This window comes from Emydura macquarii, unplaced genomic scaffold (assembly GCF_026122565.2).
Source record: "Emydura macquarii macquarii isolate MOO-44397 ecotype Brisbane River unplaced genomic scaffold, CSIRO-AGI_Emac_v2 contig_1644, whole genome shotgun sequence".
In the NCBI taxonomy this organism is placed as follows: Eukaryota; Metazoa; Chordata; order Testudines; family Chelidae; genus Emydura; species Emydura macquarii.
The window spans coordinates 15,050,346-15,068,841 of record NW_027131781.1 but is presented as its reverse complement, the minus strand read 5'-3'; the positions used below and the strand labels follow the sequence as shown (position 1 = coordinate 15,068,841).

General features: G+C 42.3%; 1 protein-coding gene across 1 annotated transcript in view; it reads right to left on the bottom strand.

Moving 5' to 3' along the window:
* ABHD17C (abhydrolase domain containing 17C, depalmitoylase) overlaps window positions 1-12,044 on the bottom strand; it is a 50,982-nt gene extending 38,938 nt beyond the window's left edge. Inside the window, exon 1 of the mRNA XM_067555712.1 lies at window positions 11,140-12,044. Within this exon, the coding sequence (XP_067411813.1) occupies window positions 11,140-11,687 (548 nt within the window). The 5' untranslated portion in view covers window positions 11,688-12,044. The remainder of the gene's footprint in view (window positions 1-11,139) is intronic.
* Window positions 12,045-18,496: the final 6,452 nt, after the last annotated feature.

Below are 18,496 nucleotides of genomic sequence, written 5' to 3'. Positions count from 1 at the left end.
ATGCTGGAATTTCTCTGAAGCTACTATCTTACTGTCCAGGACTTGAACTTTCATTTAAAAAACTAAGGCCTGGTCTACACTTAAAATTTAGATTGACATAGCTATGGTGCTCAGGGGTGTGAAAAATCCAAACCCTATAGTGCCTTAGCTATGCCAACCTGTGACAAAGAGACACAGCTAAATTGATGGAAGAATGCTCCTGTTGACCTACCTACTGTCATTCCAGGAGGTGGTGTTCCTACAGCAATGAGAAAATCCCCTCTGTCGCTGTAGACTGCATCTACACTAAGGTCATATCTACACTGACACTTATGTTGGCAAAACTTGTATTGCTCAGGGGTGTGGGGGAAAAAAAAAAACCCACCCCCAAGCGACATAAGTTTTTGCTGGCATAAACGCTGTGTGCACAGCATTGTGTCGGCGGGATAGTTTCTCCCACCAACATAAATACCGGCACTCGATCAGGTGATTGTATTATGTTGACAGGAGAGCTCTCTCCAGTCAGCATTGAGCGGCTACCCGAGCAACTTTACAGTGGCACAGCGGCATCAGTACAGCAGTGTCGCTGTAAGTTCGCTCGTGTAGAGATGGCCTAAGTGGTTATGGTGTCCTAATTACAGTGCCATAGCTCTGCTGCTAGAATCCCTGTAGAGTAGTTGTGGTTTAAGAGTCACTCTCTGGCTGTTAATAGTGCTGAAGAAAGCCTCAGAAATACAAACAGCGCATAACCAATAGAGAGAGGTCTGTAAAAGGCCTGGAACAATGGAGGTGTGAAACCTCACTGCAAAGCAGATGGGAGGTGTGATTCCTAGTTTGGGCAGACATACATAGGCTAAGCTTGACCACACTAACACGCTAAAAATAGCAGTGTGGCTGCAGCATCAAGGGGAGCAGCTCAGGCTAGCTGTGGGACTACAATTCCACCCGATCCCCTGGGTACGTACTCAGGCAGCTAGCCCAAGCCACCATCCATGCTGCAGCGGCCATACCGCTATTTTTAGCTGAGCTGGAAATCACACCTCCCAGCTGCTGTGTAGACAGACATACCCTCAGGCAGATGTTAACATCACTGGCCAGCCAAGTTCATTTTTATTGTTAGCCATCTTATCCCTCATCTAAGAGCTGACCGGAAAGGTCATGGCACTATGCAATTCACTCTGCACGAAGTCTCATTTTGGAGCCAGAAAGTGGGTGCTGCTTGGGAGATACCACCATTTTCTCCTCACCTCACCCCCATCCCGCAAACAAGAGAAGCGGAGCCGAAAAAAAGAGGAGAAGAAACCATGGGCATATAAAAGCTGCACCAACAGGGAGATCACTCACATAGCCCAGCAGAGACAACTGGCACACATTGTGAAAGTTTGCGCAATTTGCTGTAAGCAGTGAATTATTTTGGCAAGTCGCGTGGGTGGAGCTTGGAAGAGTACATCACCTCTACCCAGGGACGAAGCGTACCTGCTGATAATGGGGAAGGCACAGTATAAAAAAGTTCTGCCGTTCCCGGAACAGCTCAAGCCACGCCTCCCCCTTCCCCTTACAGGCAGGCCCCTCTCTGCAGCTCACTGGCTTGGGCAGCTGCTGCACAGGGAGGGGGTCCATCCACACCATGTGACCGAGCAGGGCCAGCAAAACCTGGCAGAAGTCTTGGGGGCACATGATCCCGCTTGCCCACCCCACGCGCCACCTCTGCCTCCACCCCACCCCCCAATTTAACCCAATTCATTCCAATATCATGGTGATAAATCCCCATACACAACGCATTAGGAAGTGTTATACTCATTAGCAAACAAACAAACGTGCAGGATTAGACTCTTAAGGAGAAAAATCCAGCCAGTTTTAAAAAGAAATTAAGTATCCTGAATTCTGAAGCCTTGTGGAGAAATGTCCTCCAGATTCTAACTGTGCATGCACACGATTTTTTTTTTTTTTAAATCTCTTCTTTTAAATATTAATTCTGAAGGACTCAATGCAGCATCACTGTCTTCCTAGTGGAAATTCCATCTAGGTACCTATATGCTCTCCCAGCACCACAGGTCTCTGAGCATCTGCCTTTCCTCTTGGCTCTGGAGTGTTATCAGGGCAAGCTGAAACCATGACCTGGATTTCAAGTGTTTCATTTCTGCACTGCAAAGCTGGACTTCATTGGAGCTGTGAAGTACACCTAATTGCAAGAGAGAGGTGATCTTGGGACATGAACAGGAATCTCATTTGTCGCACAGCTAGTCGGTGAGAAAGTGCTTCTCTGAGTTGAGTTTGTCCATAAAACCGGCTGCTGACAGTTGACCCATATTTTTGTTGTAGTTGTAACATTTTTCCCCATAACATTTATTCACGACATATATATCCTTGGTTCTCTGAAGTCCCAGATAACATTGCTAATTGTGTTTTATTTGTGCACACAAGTTACAAGCTACTATAAACTTAGTCTAGCACTTAAAGACACACTCCATGGTAACATGAAGTGTTGAGTGGTGCACTTTTATATTTAAAAAAAAAAACCCCAACCAAACAAAAATACCCATTTGGGCCTAGTCCACTGTGATCTAAATGCTTTCAGAGGTATGCACACATCAGACCTTGCAAGCCAACCTTTTTAAGGTACATAATGGGCAAGTAGAAAAGTGTCCAGAGAGTTCACATACTATTCTTGGATAAGGCGAAAGAAAGGTGTTTGCCTTTCCCTTCCACTAATATCTTATGCCGCTTAATCTACGGCATGACACTGAAGGCAGAAGAATACCTGGAGTTGCTAAACAAGGACGTGGGCACACTTCATGACCACTTAGGGTATGACTACATTGCACCTGGAAGCGAGTCTCCTATCCTGAGTAGACAGACACGTGCTTGCTCTGCTCAAGGTAGTACGTTAAAAGTAGCAATGCAGACATTGTGGCATGAGCGGTGGCACTGGAAAGGCTCTAGGAAAGGCCCACCGGGTTTGTATTTAGGCAGCTAGCCCATGCCATCATCCGTGCCACAATATACACACTGCTATTTTTAGCATGCCAACTTGAGAAGAGCATGCTTCCAGCTGCAGTGTAGATTCTATTTTATAGTCCTTTACATCCCATGCTGTAATTATGTCAGAACCACACCCCAAAACATTTTATGATGGGAGAGTAAGCAAAAAACTGCTCTGTGCAGTTTGGACTACTGAATTTTAAGACAGTCTACACCCTAAACAACTAAAATCAAATCTTATTTTGTTGTCCATATCACTAAGACTGGCTAAAACAAAGCTAATTTCAAACTACTCTTACCAATGAAATATATATCAAGGCAATCTACATAACATGACACCAAAATCTAATGTACAAAGTTATTAAAAATATTTACCAGTATACCTGTGGGAGCTATCTACTTGCCAATGGCATGCTAATCATTTGAATTAATACATGTTCATGGTGTGTAATATATAGCTGTACAAAACATTACCCTATTTTGCAGTCATATTTTTTACCAAATTTGTGTTGCATGTGATTCTAATTGCACTGTTCACCATGATATATGGGCATTCTTTCCAAATTTTAGAAAACACCATTTCTCCAACACCACAGCATGCACATTACATAACTGTTTGCAGCCATCACACCAAAATCTCATTATAGGGCCAAAAATGGGCAATACCAGCTAGTAAAACCCAAGAGTCACACTCTGAATACTTGGAAAAAAATTCCAAATCCAAACAAATTTATGAAGACTCCAATTTATGATTCCAAGGAAGTATGTGCAGAGTAGATAGATTGCCAAAAGAGCCGGCAAAGAAGGTTTTTGAACTTTTGCAACCAATATTAAGGCATGAAGGAACATCATACTAATATGGAATCTTTTGCTAACTCCACCTCTTCTTATGCTGTTTTGAAAAATCAGAATATCTGTTTCTTAAACTGAACTAGAACTTAACTTGCCTATCAGGTGAAACACCAAGAATGAGGAAGTAAATGCATTCTTTTATTATTCTGATACTATATATACTTACAATGGTAGTGAACAAAATCTGTGATGGCTACTTAACATTATTAACTGGTCCATTTTTCTTACAGCATGCACATCTAATTTAAATCTATGATACAAACAGGTATGGTGTGATTTGTAGCAAGAGCTAGAACTATTACACAAAAAAATTAATGGAAACATGATGACAAACGATATCAAATTAGTAGGTCACACCTGGATTATACTGTTTGACTGTGTGTACATAGAGTGGGAGTTTACTCCTGACATTAATTATTCCAAAGAGACATTTAAGAAAAGGCTTGAGGAGTTTCAAGAATCTTAACTCGCCCTTGCCCCAAATGTACATACTATTAATTGCCCAACTAACTAGTTCCTGAAAAAGATTAAAGAACAAGGTTAATTCTCTAAAAGAAAGGACTTCAAGGGACTATGCTGATCAATCAAACCTCAAGTCAGTTATTCAAATATTCAACTCAACTGAATGATTTGATCTGAATTCTTTGAAACAAGATTTTGTGCTAGAGGGCTGTTCAAGCAAGATTATGTCAAAGAAAATTAAAATGGCAATTTAAATATATTGATAAAAATAATTACTGCTATTTTCTTCTGAAAAACACTAAGATGGGCTATACCTTTCTACTCTGATGGTGACCACTCTGATTTGGAAAAGTGGTAGAGCCTCATCAGGTGACCAGTTACCCTCCCTCAAGAATTCAGGCAGTTATGCGCCCTAATGAAAACTAGTTGCAAATTTTTTTCCAAGTTTTTCAAAGAAAATTGCATTGGGTGGGGCTGGGGGTGGGAAGAGAACACCAACAAAATAGATATCACTTTTCCTTTTCTTCCCCCCTTTAATGTAGCTTGCATAAAGAGACAGTTCAGGATAGAAGAGAAATCTACAAAATCACCCTGGTTTAGGGAAAGAGTTCCTGGATTGATTTATCATGAATCCTAAATGAATGAAAATAATTGTCTACCAGAAACTCTTGGATTCTATTGTGTAATATCGAAGTCTGACTCCTTCGATGCTAGTGAATCAATAAAGGGAACTAGCAGATCTCTACTGACTATGAAGTATAAATCTAAGTGGAACTGTTCTGATACTCTGTTATGGGTTGAAAGTGTAGGAATAAAATTGTAACCCTGTAGATTCATTCTGTAACCCTGTAGATTCATTCATAGCTTTGTTCATTCATACCCTTATTTTGTTTCAACCTCTATATGGTATTATTATTTCCCTAGAATGTATAACCATCATCTCACAATTCTGTCTGTAACATTTGAACTCCTCTTAGCCATACTCCATATTGTAAATGTAAAACCCCATTTTGACCAAATGTACTCCATCTTGTACAAAACTCTTTCTAAACCTTTAGATGAATAAGTAACTTTATTTGAACAAGGTGTGAATGGAGGATATATGTACATGTGAACCAGACCCAAACTGCCAGTTTATCCTGATGAAGTGTGGAGTCCACCCTAACGGCTGAAGAGTGCGAACACATCTCTAAAAAGCAAAAGAAGAATCCACCCCAGAAAACAAAAGGAAAACTTAATCAAGACACCAAGAACGAGCTGAAAGTCACGTCTGCTATTGTCCGGTTACAGAGAAGCAACGTGACACAGCAGAAGTCAAAAACCTATAAAAGACTGGGTGAGATTGCAAGGCTTTGGGGAAAAATAACGTTTTGCACATCAAAGAAGAGCATCGGTGCGTGCCCGATAAAGACCCCGCTCTCCTCGTGCCCAGCTTCCCTGGCCAGGTAGCTGCCACGAGCCATGAACTCCAGCAACGGACCCAAGCCATGAACTCATTTTCTGGTGTGTGTGTGCGTGTGCTTAAGATAGTTAATTTAGTTTTTGATAATAAATGCAGCATACTGCCTTTTCCCCTTGAAACAGTCCCGAGTGCTTCATTTTGCACAGAAAAGACATATCTACAGAGTAATTTTTGGGGTATTTTAATATTCAAATCTTTCAAGGATTTAATATTCAAATCTTTCAAGGATTCAGATATAACAGGCTATAATCTCTTCATTCATTTCACTGCATTAATATAACAGACTGATGAGTTTCACTTTGATATTATACTTCGGAGTCAAAGAGCCAGGGAAGTAATGCCACCTTTCATTCAAGTGGGATTTTTAAAAGTCACTTCACAAATCTTTCCTGGAGAGTTTAGGGAATGCACACATTGATCTTATTACTCCTACATGTCTGGAACACCTCACCACATTAGTGTAAGTTAAAAAATATCAGGAGTGGAGGGAGAAGTTCTGATTCATCCATCACTCACTCCCATCATCAATCAATCAATAAGTGCACAGAGCCCAGGAGATCAGTTTACGATTTTATCTAATTTATTTTCTATTGAGTGAAACTGGATGTAGAATTTAACTCAAAGATTTAACGAAGACATTTAATTAAATATCCTGATGACAGTAAAAGAATACTATGCCCACTACCAGAGACTTCCAAGCATTACACAATCTGCAATTGACTCTAGTGTGGGCAACAGAGAAGTAGGGATAATATAAAAGAATAATGATGGGAAAAATGTTCATAGTCATGCTCAAGAATTTAAACATAATACCCAAATTGGTTGATTGGAAATGTGTATCCTATTCATAAGACTAACAGAATTCGCCTTACTATAGGATTGTTGAAATGTTTCCAATCCTTCAAAAATAGTTCAGGAGGAAAAAAAGTCAAGCTACATATGGAAATCCTTCATAACAGACACCATGTCAGTCAAACAAATATTAGGATAAAAGTTAATATCACCAAAACAGCATAGACGATCAAATCCATTTAGACCTTGTCATAAAACACAGGGTCTGAAATACCTTCTATTATGCCCAGTTCTAGTTATGGAACAAATAAAAGCAAAATAGACTGACCAAACTGAAACAAAGAATCTAACCCACAGAAAGTGTCACCGAGACCTATAAATCCAAGAATTACCAAAAGAAAAACGTTCAGGTGCTTGATGGGTGTTTGTTAATTAACTGGATGCAGATTTATCTCAGTTTGAACGCCTCAATTTATGAGCACACAGTAATTAGAGGGGCTCTAGCAACCATTGTTACAATTAAAGGTCTGAAAGGATTTATTATAAACTTAATTTTAAGGGGTATAAGTTATTTGTAAATATTTGCATAGGCTGAAGCATGGTTCTGTTTTTAAGTTTATAAATGGAGAAAAAAATCATCGGTATTTCAGATTATTTTGCTTCAGGGTGGACTGATTTAAATCAAAACAACTTAAATCACTGATTTTAATCATGATTTAAATCAGCAGGCAGGAAACCTTGATTTTAATAATCAGTTTTAATCTTGTTTTATATTTGTACTTTAATTATTTTCCTAAAGAAAGGCTGATTCTGGCTGGTTGGTAACCATTAAAACATGTTGATTTACAACTAAATATAGCCTTTACAATAAACTTGGCACTTCTTTTTGTTAATCAGGATACACTATATTGATGCACATTTATTTAAGCAAATATATACCTTACCTACATTTATACAGATTTTTAATTTTTTATGATGTCAGAAAATGGATACATTTCTTACTTAGTAGATGACTGATTTTTTTTACTTGTGATTTGCGTCAAGCTCATTTTGGAAATTCCAATTTAACAAAGAATGCAAAAAATGGCATTTCAATGTTGTTTATTGAATAAAACTACTTCGAAAGTGCTGGATACATGTAGTTTATCAAAAAGCATATCAAAACATTTTGCATTTTAAATTAACTGATTTATTAAAGAAAATATCTGTAGTTAGTTAGTGACCCAAACAGATTTTTTCTGGTCACTATTGTCCTTCAAAATTTTAGAACTAGCAGATCTCATCTCTCACACCTAGTTTTTAATTATAGTTTAGAAAAGAAAAATAGGTCTTCCTGCTTTTTTCTACTTCCAACTGGTTTGTTAACTTTGAATAAATCTGTCACTGAATTTAACTAATTGAATAAGCTGAAATGAAGAAAATATTGTCTCTGCATCTGCAGAAAAGGCTACTTCTGTCAAAAGTTGGTTCAGCACTTCAATAAACTTTGGTTACAGGTGCTTAGCCAGTGACATCCAACAGTTCAGTGGTTTGGACTTTCTTTAAAAGTTCAACAACAAACCGTACTCCTTAATATTATTATTTTAATTTAAATTATTTGAATAGATTATAGTAAGGTTAGGCCTAATATAGATTGTCGTAAGACTTTTTATATTTAAAAAGTGACAGATTAATAGATGTTCTAGTTCACATATGGAGTAAAGAATTAAAAAAGTGAGGTGCTTATGTTTGAAGAATAGCTAGTGAACACACATTAAAATTACTTTTCATGTGGTTTATTTTCCATCGATTGTATTTTAATATTGTGTGTCTGGATTGGCAATTTGTTAATATAAATTCATTGTATACACTTTCAACAGCTCAATAAGCATGGTAGGAATACCTAGGGGTAAAAAAAATTGTTCCCCCACACTCCAAGCAAAAATTAATGCCAGTCTTGCCTGACTACTGAGGTAATATGAAATACATATTGATAAAATTAGTATTAACTTTACTAAAATTAGTAGTACTTTACAGGGAAACTGTGAAACTAAGATTGATTGAAATTCAGAAATGTGCTGAACACTCCCCTCCTGCAGCCAGGCAGGGGTCTGAGTTATTAAGCAAAAATGTTTGGTTTTATTAACAAAATCATCTTTGGGCTCTATGTCTATTCTTTCAGGTTAATTAGAGACATTCTGAATACTTTCTTGGATGTCACCAACACTGGCAGTCACAGGCAACAAATGACTCTTCCAGAGCTGTAACATTTCAAGCCGAAGAGTAAGTCTGTCTTTGGTGAACTCAGAAGCCCGGGCAGTGGTTCACAACTGGTGGCCCAACGAGCACATAGCTGCGGCCCGTGTAACATCCTCAGGACCATATAGGTAGTATTTGAATGCAGCCCACAATGGCAAATAGGTTGAGAACCACTGTGGGACATCTAAATGCTTTCCGTGGCCTCGTTAGTGAGGGGCACTTTTCACATCTTTCAGGACATGATGTAATTTAGCATTGCACTTCACTACAATATGTCTAAGTATTGTGAATTTAAGGTAGAAATCAAGGCATACACAGACTCCACTAGAGCAGCTTTACGGAAACCTAAAACATGTGTTCTACCATATCAAGGGTCAGGCTTGCATTTTTATAATGAAAGTGTTCATTGATATTATGACTCAGTTGTAATGCTGCCCAAAGTTCTGAATAGTGACTGTGAAACAGACCATAATCTTGTTCATTTTGATATGCTGCTTAGAGAATGTATGAGGAAACGTCTGCAGGCACAGGAAGACAACATTGTGCCGGTTCATATTTAGAAGATTTTCTTTACAACTAGGAAGCCAGAGATTTTTTAATAACAGAAAAGATTACATTCTGTAGCAACTGATATGTTCACTAGCATCAATACATACATTTGGTAGGGAAAATTTCCTCCTCACCAACAGTGAGCCAATGTACACACAAGCACACACATTTAAGCATGCAGATCTCTGTCAGAATCATGTAAATCTCCATGGCCAGAATCAACATGTGTCAATAAGACACCAACTTAATTCCTGACTCCTGAGTGCCAATTATAAAGTATGAATCTGTTAAAGTAATGTTAAGATATGCAACATACGCACACACAGGAAGGTGCATCTCCTTCACGGAACAGATGTCACCTTGTCTGCCTTAGGAAATAAAGTAAGAAAGCAGCACTTTTACCTGTGGGTAGGCAGGAGTGTACAAATAAAGCCCAAAACAGGCTTAAATCAGTCTTGTAAAATTCTGTTCACATGAAGCAAATCATTTTTAAGTAGCAAACAAAATATTTAGCCTTACAATGTGGAAGAACAACAAAGAATGTGTCCCTAGACTGCTAAGTTTCCATGGCAATTTCTCAAGGCTGGTTTAGACAATATTCAAGTTGGGGCTGGAGAGGCGAAACAAACCACACAAAAAAAAATGTTGAGCAAGGGTTCTCAGGTGACACTTAGCACTTGGCTCTTATATAGCACTTCTTCAACAGATCTTATCCATGATGTGCCTAAGTATTACAGTGCATTTGATCTTTTCTTTCATTACACTAGGCAACATTACATGCTCTATATAGTTCTTTACACATTAACGTGAATTTTTCAAGCAATTTGTGTATTCTCAAGAGTTGCCCGAGAACCCTGCAAATTGACCTCAGTTAACCCACGAAACATGTATATTACATACATGCTCTCTTATACCTACTTCTCCACCCGACAGCATGCTTCAAACTTGACCCAGACCTTTCACTGCCAGAGGCAAGAAGATAATTTGGACTCCATGCCTATTTAATTCCTGGATGCTCCAACTGCAAACAGGGAGATCCAATTAGTAACTATTTTGGAGTGGTGATAGTTTGTGAAGTGGACACCTGCCTGTAGGAAACAGGCTGAAATCACCTACTCATTTCACACTGGCCAGGTTGCTCTGCTAGACCTCTGGCTGCCAGGCAGGGAATTCAGCTGTGAGTTGTCCTCTCCTGGCCCTACCGCTGAAGAGGTAAACCTATGTTATAGCGTTAGCATGGAACCTCAAATTCTATCAGATGGTTACTGGTTTTTTGGTCACCACTAACCTCATCTACAGTCAAACTTATTACTCAAGCTTTGTTTACATATGGGATTAGCTCCAATTCAGCCACTGGTGGCCAACAAATGCTGTAACTGCACCAGAGCAAACCCCAAGCATAGACAAAAAGTTGGAATTAGCGGCCACTGAGTTCCAGCTTATCAAGCTGGGATAAGCTCAACCAGTGCACATCACAGCTTTCTTTATCAGTGGAGGTTGGCACTGGTGTGGCTACACTGGTTGCTGGCTGCTGATGACTAAATCCTACATATAGAGAAGAAGCAAAATTGCATTATCAGTTCCTCATGTCGTGACTGTTCCTGGTGCCACTGAAGAGGCCATAAAAAAAAATAAAAAACAAAAAACAACCAGACACCCCATAGCAAATTAAGAAGTGTATACAGACTTCTTCCTTCCACTCCTTAGCTGGTTAAGGATACAGACACTGAGTTTAACAAGATGACAGTAGGATGAAGCAATACCCATATTCCTTAGCAGGCCAAAAACCAGACTCTGGTACCTTGACCCCAACACCAATTTACCTTGTCCTGAGGGCCTGCCAGGCTGCGTCTATGTCTGCATACAGGTTTTTCTCAGAGGGTTTGCCTGAGCTCACCCCGTAGCCAGAGTAGTCGTAGGAGAAGACGTTGCAGTTGATGCGAGAACCAAGGCCAATGTAGAAGCTGCACATCTGGCCCAGATCCACAGCATTGCCATGTGAGAAGAGCAGCGTATACCGGCTGGCAGGGGCACAGCGCACAAACATGCACCCCAGCCTGTTATCCCGAGCTGTGCGAGAGAAGAAAACCTCCACGGCATCCAACTCCCGCTGTGAATACTGCCAGTCCGCCCGCTCACTCAAGTGCAGACTGCAGCTGCCCATTCCTGTTGGGGTCCCAGACCCTGCTGCTGCAGCTGCAGCCCCAGCCTCCTGCTGCGGCTGTTGCTCAGGCTGCAGCACCGTATAGGTGGGCTCCGGGGGCAAGAAAGCCAACTTGGCAGCAATGCGGCTAGGGCAAGGTGGGCAGCAGAAGAGCCAGCACAGCTCGCCCAGAGAGAAACCGTTCATTCTGGGGCCTTGTTCTGGCATCAGAGACGCTGGAGAAAAATTTACCCACACCGGAAAAAAAAAATATTCAGTCCACCCAAAGCAACCCACTCTCCGCCTTGCGAGAGCAACACCCCCTGAAATGCAAACTGTAAACCACCAAAACTAATCCTGCCCTCCAAAAATCCACCTCGTGGGGCGCGGGGGGGGAGGGGAGTGCAAAATATAAAACAAGTGCAACTGTCCTTCACAATCTACTCCTAATCCCACAATAAATCCAGCCCCCGCCTCCCCCCCACCTGGGCTGAAATCACCTACTCATCGGACTCCACGCTGCTCCCCAAAAACCAGACATTAAAAAGCAAATCCCCCTCACGTGAGATCTGGCTCCCCGTGCAACCCCCCCAGAAACCAGCAGCCACTCACTGCAAAATCCCGCCCCCCCGGAAACCCAACGCAACCCCTAAAAATAACCCCCAGCCCCGAGCAGCGCCCCAGCTCTGCGCCCCGCCCCCGAGCGCGGCTCAAACACACACAGCGCGGCAGCCCGGCCGGCCCCTCACACACGGCCCCAGAGCGGATTGACCCCCCCCCCGGGCGGCCCCTCGCTGAAGGGCCCCAGCGCTGGGAGGCAGCGTCCGGCCGCGGAGCGAGCTCAGCCCCGGCTCCCCCCGGGCAGGGCTATGCCGGCTGCGGCGCGGAGACAGTAGCAGGCAGCGGCCATGTCCCGGCTCCCCTCACCGCTTCCGGGTTAGGCAGGAGCCGCCCGGCCCGCCCCGGTACCGGCGGCCCAGCGCACACCAGACAGCGGCACACTGCACCCGCCCCGAGGCCCCGCCGCGCGCGGCTCGCTGCTGCCCTCTAGCCCGGCGCCAGAGTACAGACGGGGGGGAGGGGCATCCGCAGCGGCAGGGAGAACCCCGGTGCCACACGTGGGGAGCGTCTGACCCGCCTGCTGGCCCTTTAAAAGAACCCCACGAGAGCCTCTGTCACGTGCGAGGGCGCCCCCTCCCGTTTTCGCGCTCGCGGGTCATCTCTTCTGCGCATGCGCTGCAAGGCTCCTCGTCTTGGCTGTTCGTTCTTGGCCCGCCCGCTCGCTGTAGCTTTGCCGCTGCCTGGCTGCACCCTTACCCCAGCCTCAGTCGGGACTCAGCCCCCTGGTCTCTACCCACGTGCCTGTGGCATTCTTCATGGGGAGGTGGGACGGGTTTGCTCTGCTACCCCCGGCTCAGGGCTCTTGCCTGGTCTGCTGCTTGCACAGTTTGCTCCATCCCCCTAAATGAAGCTGCAGGCTCTGGACTTTTGCCCCTGCCTCTAAGCCCAGTAATAAATAAATGCAATGAATGCTAAGACGTTGAAGCTCTTATAGGTTAAAAGAAAATACTGTAGGTCACAGGCCCTTAAATCATCCCTAAAAACTCCCCCTCCAACATTATGTGCGTGCTCTCAACTTTCAGTATGCTCTACGAGAGGCTGTCACCTCGCAACAGTCAGTGGCATGCACCCTCCCAACCTTTCAAGTGGCTAACTGGGCTGCAGTCAGCCACCCATCGAGGGAGGGACAGATGGACCAAGCCTCTGGGTGTTCTGCTGCAACCAGGATGGGGGTTTGTGGGTCAAAGCAGGATGGCCTTGCGAAATCTGGTCCGCAGTGTTGTGTTAGTTTTGGGGTTTGTTTCTATTAAGAAATGTAATAAAAACATGTAAACAAAGGTGTCATTGACATGTGATCCAGAGGGGTAGCCATGTTAGTCTGTTTTTAGCAAAACAATGAGAGTCCTGTGGCATCTTAAAGACTAACAAATTTATTTGGGCATAAGCTTTCGTGGGCAGAAACCCACTGCACCTGCATCTGACGAAGTAGATTTCTGCCCACAAAAGCATATGCCCAAATAAATTTGTTAATCTTTAAGGTGCCACAGGACTCTCATTGTTTTATTGACATGTGAGGTTCTTTTGCCTTTAGAATGAAAGAACCACCAAAGATAAGAATTGCGAAATATCAATCTTTTAGTCTAGTCTTGCAGTCAGTGAGAGATTCAGAATTCCTTATTTCAAGCAGCATATGTCTCCAGGCTCTGGTCTCATCACAGGAGCCCAGGCTCTAGCCTCAGGACAGCTATTAAATGATAGTATAACAAGCAACTCCTGCTCTGAAGAATGTAAATAGCTGGTACAGTCTGGGTTCAGCAAATGCAGAATAAATGAATGAACAGTCCTGTGCAGTTCCTTGAAGTCTATAAGCAGCATCTCATAATCAACACAAAGCCCTATAAAAAGCCAATGCAGATATTCTTGTGCAGCAGTGGTATGGTGGGCTCATCATACCTTGATAAGTAACCTGCCTGCTGAGTTCTGAATAAGGTGAATTCTGTCAGGCTGTGCCTTTTTGTGTCACACCTACAGTGCTCACCAAAACAGATGAGAGTTGGAAGTTTGGACTCCAACTTAGCTGTGCGTATGCTACATGATGGGATAACTGTAACATTTCTTGGATCACATCATAGCACTAAAACATCTAAAAGGGGCTAGAGCATGCAAGGAACCATGCAGCAAAGGCTGAGCACTTACGTCATAAATAAACTACTACTGCAAACAGAAGAAAATCAAAGAGATAACATTTCCCATATACAGCACTGTTGCAGCCATATTGGTTCCAGGATATTAGATAGACAAGATGGGTGATGTAATATCTTCCGTTAGATCAGCTTCTGTTGGTGAGAGAGACAAGCTTTCCAGCTTACACAGAGCTCAAATGCTTGTATCTCTCACCAACAGAAGTTGGTCCAATAAAAGATATTACCTCACCCACTTTCACTAACATTTCCCATACTCTACCCTGAGTCCTTCCTTAGATCATATTTATAAGAGCGAGAGTCAAGTATCCTCTTCTAAATGGGAAGTGTCACATAATTTGCTCCTCCATTGAACTTATCCATATAAATGTAATACATTCGATATTCATTGTTCTTGTTGTAAATTCTCTACTGTTTAGGATAATCCCACTCTGTCTCGTGTACAATAAAGTAGTTCCTACACAGTGGGTGTCCCCTAAAAAAAAGACAACAATTGCATAGGGCTGGGAGAGTGAAGAAAATAGCAAAAAGGAGCCAAAAAAAGAAATCACCTTGAAAAGGGAAGAGTACAGAATAAAGAACAGAAAGCAATTCTGAAGGCAAACAGTAATACTGCTGATATCACATCAAGCTGTATGCACAGGATAAAGTTAATATAACTTCCAATGAAATAAAATTATTGGGACTTAAACTGATCACTCACATGGCGAATATCCAATATTCCAGAGTTTCCAAAAGAGTCATGCAGCTTCCCTTGTATGAGTATATAATGGTGATGTGAAGACCAAGGAACCCCCTGATCCACACCCCATGCACCTGCTCAGGAGGCAGCCAAATGTGACTATGACCTTAACCTTCCCAGCATACCCTGTCAATGCTGAGAGGCTTATGCAGCACCCTACACAAATGAGGCTGACGGGAGAGGGAGTCAGGCATTCATGGCTTTATTCTTCCCTCTCTCTCTCTCTCTCTCACACACACACGCAGCCAGCTGGGGCTTGGTTTGGCCTCCAGCACAACTTAGAGCAGTCTCAAATCTGCTCTAAGTTGTGCCACAATGCAAGAGCCCCCCAAAGACCAGTCTAACAGCCTGGGATTGCCAGAGTACAGTGCTGCTGGGTCCATTCTCCCTCATCCGAAGCTATGCTTGTGATACATCCCCTGTTAAGAGCCACCATAAAGAGCTGCACAGAGGAAACCAATTGAGTGCACAAGAGAAAGTTTTATTGGTCCTACAAAATCCAGAAACTAGATTATATATTCATAAGCACCATCTACTGGCACCATATCCATTACCTGTTTACAGATACACAAAATCCCTACACTGACTCTACTTCACCTGGGAATTCCCCTTTGCTGTGTCTGTGCGGGAGCTAAACCTGTTGCATGTAGCTGAGCTCAGGCAATGCAAAGGGAGCAGAAACTATCTGCATCTCCCTTGCTGGAGATTCCCTCATTCAAAGGAGTCCCCCCTGCCGAAAGCATTCAGCCAGTGTGCTACACCAGTTCCTGCACTACCACCTTGGCATCAGGGGAGAAGGGCAATGGGTGCAGGGTGCCCTGCTAACATTTATAGTTCTCAAAAGCTGAACTTGTTATTTGAAGAGCTGCTTTAATGGGTCTTTCCTCTGTGTCTTCTTCTTAGTAATATTAGCTCAGCAATTTGCCTCTTGTGCTTTCTCTTTCTTTTTCCTCCAGTGTTTCCTTTGCCATTTTGTTTCTTTTCTCTTTCATTTTCCAGCCAGCAGGCATCTGCATAGTTTTAGTGACCAAATACTGTGAAAACACTCAAGAAAAACAAATATTTCTGCTTGTTACTGCAGAGCTTGTCTCTGTAATGATCTGTAAATAAAGATGTTTCCACTGCTGTGCCTTGTAACTAACATGACACTAATGTTCATTGAATAAAGAGCACAGCTTCATTGCTAAACTTTAATAGATAACCCACAGCACTGAAATGTGCAGGAGTTTAATAACAGGCTAGCTGTTTAAATCCCAAAGAGATGGTATGTAACCCATTGGAAAATTTGTATCTGCAGGACTTTTAATGTCAGGTTTGATTTACTGGAGAAGGTGGCAGTAACAGGCCTGAGGAATAATGGAGGAGAGCTCCCTCCAACAGCTATCAACAGGACAGTTACGTTACTTTCCTTAGAACACATAATTCTTACCTAGATATTTATTATTTCTGTTGTGTTCCTCTGATATTGTCCTGCCAGCTACAAAGGCAGATACTTGTCATTCCCTTTCCTCTTTCTTTGAACATCAGATACAAGAAAGAGTTGGCAAAGAAATAGGGAATGTGAGGCTGGAGAAGACGCTTGGCAGCAGTAATATGTAGACTGTTATCATACACAATAAGTATCATACACAATAATCACACCTGGTTTGTCCCAGCCAAAGAATGTGACTGTTAGAGCTGGACAAACGGTTCACATCAAACACCCAAATCTGCTCAACATTCATAAGAACGGCCATACTGGTTCACACCAATAGTCCATCTAGCCTAGCATCCTTTCTTTAGACAGTGGCCAATACCAAGTGCTTCAGAGGGAATGAACAGAACAGGCAATTATCAAGTGATCCATCCTCTATTGTCCTCTCGCAGCTTCTGGCAGTCAGAGGCTAGGGATACCCAGAGTATGCGGTTGCATTCCTGACCATCTTCGCTAATAACCATTGATGGACCTATACTCTATGAACTTATCTATCTCTTGTTTGAACCCAGTTATAGTTTTGGCCTTCACAACAACCCCTGGCAAGGAGTTTCACAGATTGACTGTGCATTTTGTGAAGAAATACTTCCTTTTGTTTGTTTTAAACCCGTTGCCTATTAATTTCTTGTCCCTTGGTGTCTGTGTCTTGTCGTGGTGGGACAGCTTGTCAGCCCTAACGATCATGCCCAGAGTCTGTGTCAGTGAGGGCTTTTTTTTGCTCCTGGTAGGTTCAACCATGCCAGATTGGTCTGTGGGGAAGGGACCAAAGAAAAACAGACACCCTGGTCCTCCAGGTTGGGGGTTAAGCACAGGGCTAACAACCCTGTAAAAAAAACAAAATATGTTATGGAAACAATGGTGGAGAAATCAACCATTATTTTGTGTGATGGCCTTCAGGAGTCAATGATCCATATGACTTCCAGTGGTGAAATCATCAAAATACAACATCAGCGCTAAACTTAACATTTATCAGAGTTGTGTACAGTACTTTCAACACTACTTTATAGTGCAGAATGCTGGGGAATGGTGAAGTATGACATGTCCAAGCTGTCCTCATTTCATAAAACCTGCCTCAGAAAAATCCTCCATCTCTTTTGACCCAGAACAATCTCAAATCAAGATCTATTCATGCAGTGTAGCCAAGAAGAGATGAGCACTATCATTACTAGGAGGCGTTGGCAATGGATTGGCCACGTGTTTTGGAGGGAAGTTGATTCCATCATCAGAATAACAATAAGATGGACACCTGAAGGCAAGCAAAAACGAGGCTTCCCAAAAACAACATGGCAAAGAGCTGTGGAAGCTGAGCTGAAAAACCTGGGGCACAGCTGGGGAACCCTTGAAAGACATGCTAAAAACAGACAAAAGTGGAGGGGTTTCTCCACTGCCCTAAATACCAGAGATGTAATGGGCGACTAACTAAAAAACTAACTATTAATTTAATTTGGTGATCCCTGGTTCTTGTGTTCTGTGAAGGAATAAATAACAGTTCCTTATTCACTTCCTCCACATCATTCATGATTTTTAGACATCTATTATATCCCTTTTAGTCATCTCTTTTCCAAGCTGAAAAAGTCCCAGTCTTATTAATATCTTCTCATATGGAAGTTGTTCCATACCCTTATTTGTTTTTGGAGCCCTACTCTGTACCTTTTCAAATTCTAATATATCTTTTTTGAAGCGGAGCAACCAGAACTGCATGCAGTATTCAAGATGTGGGTTTACCATGGATTTGTATAATGGCCTTTGATACTTACCATCTTATTATCTATCCCTTTTCTAATGGTTCCTAGCATTCTACTGGCTTTTTTTGACTGCCACTGCACATTGAGTGAATGTTTTCAGAGAACTATCCCCAATGACTCCAAGATCTCTTTCTTGAGTGGCCACAGCTGATTCCAGTTGTTAGGAACTTGAAATGCAGATTAGGTGCTTTCTAAGTTTTGTGAACCTTACAAGTGAACGTTGGATAATTTATGGTGTAATCATATTACACACATGGGAAGCACTGGTATCAAATGAGCTTCACTTTAAGAGTTTGAGGATTCAACTAATCCCC